The 5,000-nt window shown below is 35.5% G+C and overlaps 1 protein-coding gene across 1 annotated transcript in view; it reads left to right on the top strand.

The window, feature by feature from the left end:
* Nucleotides 1-5,000, top strand: part of LOC143019696 (uncharacterized) — a 69,735-nt gene that overhangs the window by 16,726 nt on the left and 48,009 nt on the right. The window contains exons 4-6 of the mRNA XM_076175661.1: nt 1,525-1,691; nt 2,193-2,320; nt 3,472-3,706. Coding sequence (XP_076031776.1) covers nt 1,525-1,691; nt 2,193-2,320; nt 3,472-3,706 — 530 coding nt within the window. The remainder of the gene's footprint in view (nt 1-1,524; nt 1,692-2,192; nt 2,321-3,471; nt 3,707-5,000) is intronic.

The following is a 5,000-nucleotide window of genomic DNA, read 5'->3' as shown; positions in this document are numbered from 1 at the left end:
AATACTTTTATTCCTGACTAGTTTCGCCTGAGTGGCTTCTTCAGAGGAACATAGTTTGAAGTCAAGTTGGTCAATATGTATGGCAAAAGAAGGAACGTGGCAAAGTGTCAGGTTGGTCCCCTACTCGACCTCATCTGTCGGTGTGGCGGACTGTCACAGCGGGTGGACCAAGTATCCTCCTGTTGTTCGCGTGGCTGAAACGTCCGTCTGGATCAGGGGCTCTGTGTTTATTATTCATTACGACAAAGTGTGCTGCTGCTTTAGCCCATATTAAATCCCCAGTCCTCTTATTGATGTTATCATGGATGTTGATAAAAACGGACTCCATCGCGTTTCTTTCCTGCCGTGTAATGTTATCCATGAGAATTTTTGCCTGGTCCCATTTTGGTAGATGGCCTCTTTCGTCGACATGGTTAACTAATGCACTACTAACCCTGTGGTGCTTTACATCTGTTCGGTGTTCTTTCAAACTGGTGTCTAAGCCTCTGCCGGTTTCACCGATGTATTTTCTGTCACATCCACCACACGGGATTTCGTAAACTACGCTATACCAACCACAAAAAAGACCCAACCACAAATACAAACAGCGTAGTACTGTAGTAGTAGTGGTAGTAATAGTAGTAGTAGTAGTAGTAGTAGTAGTAGTAGTAGTAGTAGTTTATCATTTTATTTTATTGTTTTATTGTTTTGTTTTATTTTTCATTAATTTATTATTTTATTATCTTTTTATTTTATTATATTGTTTTTACCCTTTTATTTCTTATTTTATTTATTCATTTATTTATTATATTTTTATTTATTATTTATTTTTTATTTGTTTGGTTATTTTCTTTTTTCTTTTTCTTTTTCTTTTTAATTATTTTATTATTTTATTATTAATATTATTGTGATTATCATTATTATTATTATTATTATTATTATTATTGTTATTATTATTATTATTATTATTATTATTATTGTTATTATTATTATTATTATTATTATTACTATCATTATTATTAATACTATTTTTATTAATATCATTACTATTATTATTATTATAATTATTATTATTACTATCAATTAATACTATTATTATTATTGTTATCATTGTCACTATTATTATCATTATAATTTTTTTTTTTTTTTTTTTTTTTTTTTTTACCCCGGACTTTGTTAGTGTCGGTCACAGATCCTTGAAAGCCATCATGCGTGATTTCTTTTTGATAGACAGATAAGTAAATAAGTAAATAATAGATAGATAAATAGACAAATAAATAAATAAATAAATAAATAAGCAACTAGATAGATAAACAGAAAAATGAAGAGATAAATAAACAAACCAAATGTGATAAATCAGTAACCGTGTAGTAGTGAACGCTGAAGCACTTGATTATGTTAAGAGAAGACGAGACAACTTTATGGATAAGAATGGCAGGTGGTAAGAGATGTAGAACTACCTAGTGTAGACTTTATGGTCCCTTGCAGTCTCCTCCCATGTTATGTGAGGAGGCGCCCACAGTTCACCGGCCCCGATCCTTTCAGGACTTCCGGGTTACCGCGGGATGGTGGGAGAGCCTGGCGAGGGCGGCGTCAACTCGGCCGGCGCCAAAGGTGAGCCCGGCCTGCCCGGAAGAAAGGGGGTGACTGGAACTCCCGGGCTTCCAGGACGCCAAGGCTACAGAGGACCGCAAGGAATTCCTGGGCTAAAGGTAGGAGGAGGTTGATCGTCTTGGTTCCAGGTGCCACAGAGGGTCCAGGGATCTCATGTTCATCTTAGTCCCTCCTGGAAACGCTTTCGTGGTCGTCTTGTCCTACTGGAAGAAAACCTCCCCTTCCCCCCCCAACCCCCAACTAAGCCCCCCCTTCTTACCCCCCTTAACTCCCTTTTTGGTGGTCACGTTTTCATTTTGTAAACCTGATCGTTACCTGATTCTCCTGGAACTTCTTGGGAGTGTTTTTCTTTCTTTGGTGTGAAAACGTAGTAATTTTTTTTTTTTAGAATTATTGAATTGTCATCGTAATTCTGTGTTTTTTTTTTTTTTTTTTTTTTTTTTTTTTTTTTTTTTTTTTTTTTTTTTTTTTTTTTTTTAAGGTTCCCCGTAACACTGTCGTCTTAATTCTGTTAACTGTGCCCGACAATACAAACTTGTCATCGCAATTTTCGGTCCTTAATTCTCGACCATGCCGTTAACCTGAATGAAATATTCCAGGGTTTCGGTGGGCAGCCAGGGGGCAAGGGACCCACAGGGGAAAGGGGAGATGACGTCAGCAACCACGTCTTCCTGAAGGGCGAGAAGGGAATCAGGGGAGACATGGGATCCTCCAGAGACACCTACACGTGAGTTGTTAACCCTTCTAGTTTCTCCAGAGGAACACATTCGTGTGTGTGTGTGTGTGTGTGTGTGTGTGTGTGTGTGTGTGTGTGTGTGTGTGTGTGTGTGTGTGTGTGTGTGTGTGTGTGTGTGTGTATTCACTTGGTCTTTGGATCACGTGTTGGACTCGTGATCGACAGCTATTTCCCTCCTGGAAGAGAGCTCAGAGCTCGTAGGTCCGATCTATGGGTAATGCTATGACCTTGCACACACACACACACCCAACTCCCCGCCCACGAGAGTTGGAGTAACACCCCTCAGCGCTGCGATACTGATATTATTTCAGCCCCGGGCGAGGATCGAACCCGGACCTCCGTAGTGGCAGGCCAGAGCTCTAACCACAGCGCCATGAGAGGTGTGTAAGTGTGTGTGTGTGTGTGTGTGTGTGTGTGTGTGTGTGTGTGTGTGTGTGTGTGTGTGTGTGTGTGTGTGTGTGTGCATGCGTGCGTGTGTAAAGGTGGGTGAAGACAAATATATCTTAACCCAATTTTTATCCCTGACTAGTTTAGTACAAAGAATAAAGAACCCTATGTGCTAAATAAGTCAGAAGAAAACGACTTCAAGTGAGACTCTCGTCTTTTTTTTTTTTTTTTTTTTTTTTTTTTTTCTCTCCCTTGTGACAACAAGAACACCCGAGAGTGCAGTCCTTTTATCGTGGGCAGTGATTTGCTTCTCTATTCATGTGTGACGTACATTCGCACACAACATGTCATACAAAGTCTCATGTTGACCAAATCACGCGAAATTCTTCAATGTTAATCTATAGGTGGTTCACAAAACACACACACACACACACACACACACACACACACACACACACACACACACACACACACACACACACACACACACACACACACACACACACACACACACACACACACACACACACACACACACACACACACACTTGAAGACATCGAGAACTAAATTGACCAAAGACTGAACTCCATCTCAAGTCAAACTGGATCGACCCTCTTACACTTTGATTCCAGCTGACTACAGGCTCTCTTCTTCTCCTTCTTCCTCCAAAGAGAAGAAGACCCACCCCGACCCCCTCCGACCCTCGTCAGGGAACGTTGAGTTCAATGACCTTCATCTGTACAAATCTTTGCAGAGAGCCCAAACCGAAGGACGTCCTGCCAGGGCAAGTGGGCGTGAAAGGCAAGAAGGGCGACCCCGGTATGCACGGGCTCCTGGGCAGGCCCGGCGACAAGGGCACCAAGGGCTTCTGGGGCATCGAGGGACCTCGAGGGAAGCCCGGGAGGAAGGGCAAATTCGGGCATCCGGGGATAAAGGGCTTCAAAGGAGCTCCCGGATTTGAAGGCTATCCCGGACCTGACGGGTTCAAGGTAAATAATACCTAATTAGGTACAGACAGTTCCCATTTCCGGAAAAAAAAAAAAAATATATATATATATATATATATATATATATACATATATATATATATATATGTATATATATATATATATATATGTATGTATACATGTATATATATATATATATATATATATATATATATATAATGTAATATAATAAAATACAATATAATGTAATATGATATAACATAACACAATGTGATGTGATATAATACAATGATATAATACAATAAAATATAAAATTATATAACAATATATTGTAATATAGTATAATACAATATAATATAATACAATTTGATATGATGTAATATGATAAAATGCAATGTAATGTAATATAATAGAGTAAGATATAATATTATATGATATAATATGATATAATGTAATATGATATGATAAAATATAAGATATAATAACATATATTATAATGTAATATAATATAATATAATATATAATATGATCTAATATAATATAATATAATATGATATGATATGATATAATGTAATTTAATATGATGTAACATGATAGTTTAATATGATATAATGTAATACAATAGAATGTAATATGATATTATGCAATATAATATAATATAACATAATATAGTTTATTATGATATAATGTAATACAATATAATAGAATGTAATATGATATGATGTAATATAATATAATATAATATAATATAGCACGAAATAATATATGATATAATATGATATATGATATAATATATTATTGTATGATATAATATAGCATAATATGATATGATATAGTATGATATGATATAACAATATAATATGATATAGCATAGCATAATATAGTATAATATGATATATCATGAAATAATATAATATGATGTAATATAATATATGATATAATATATTATTCTATAATATAGCGTAATATGGTACAATATGATATATTATGATATGATATAACATAGTATTATATAATATAGCATAGCATAATATAGTATAATGCAATATGGTATAACAAAATACAATATGATATAGTATGAAATATAATAAAGTGAAATAAGGTAGAATAAAATAAAAGACCTATAGTGGTGGTACAGGATGACCATGAAGTCTGAGAGATTTACAGCAGATACAATTCGAGCTATGCTATGTCCACGAGCCACGTACGTGGCCTTTGAATACTTCTTCTTTTGTTATTTTTTTCATCCAGATATATTCCGATGAAATTCTTCTTCAGTGAATGGAATATCCAGCCTTTTGCTGGAACAAGATATATGTAAATTCTGAAGCCGCTT

Source organism: Oratosquilla oratoria, chromosome 37 (assembly GCF_046742065.1).
Source record: "Oratosquilla oratoria isolate Oo_2021 chromosome 37, ASM4674206v1, whole genome shotgun sequence".
NCBI classification, from domain to species: domain Eukaryota; kingdom Metazoa; phylum Arthropoda; class Malacostraca; order Stomatopoda; family Squillidae; genus Oratosquilla; species Oratosquilla oratoria.
This window is presented reverse-complemented; position numbering and strand designations above follow the sequence as displayed.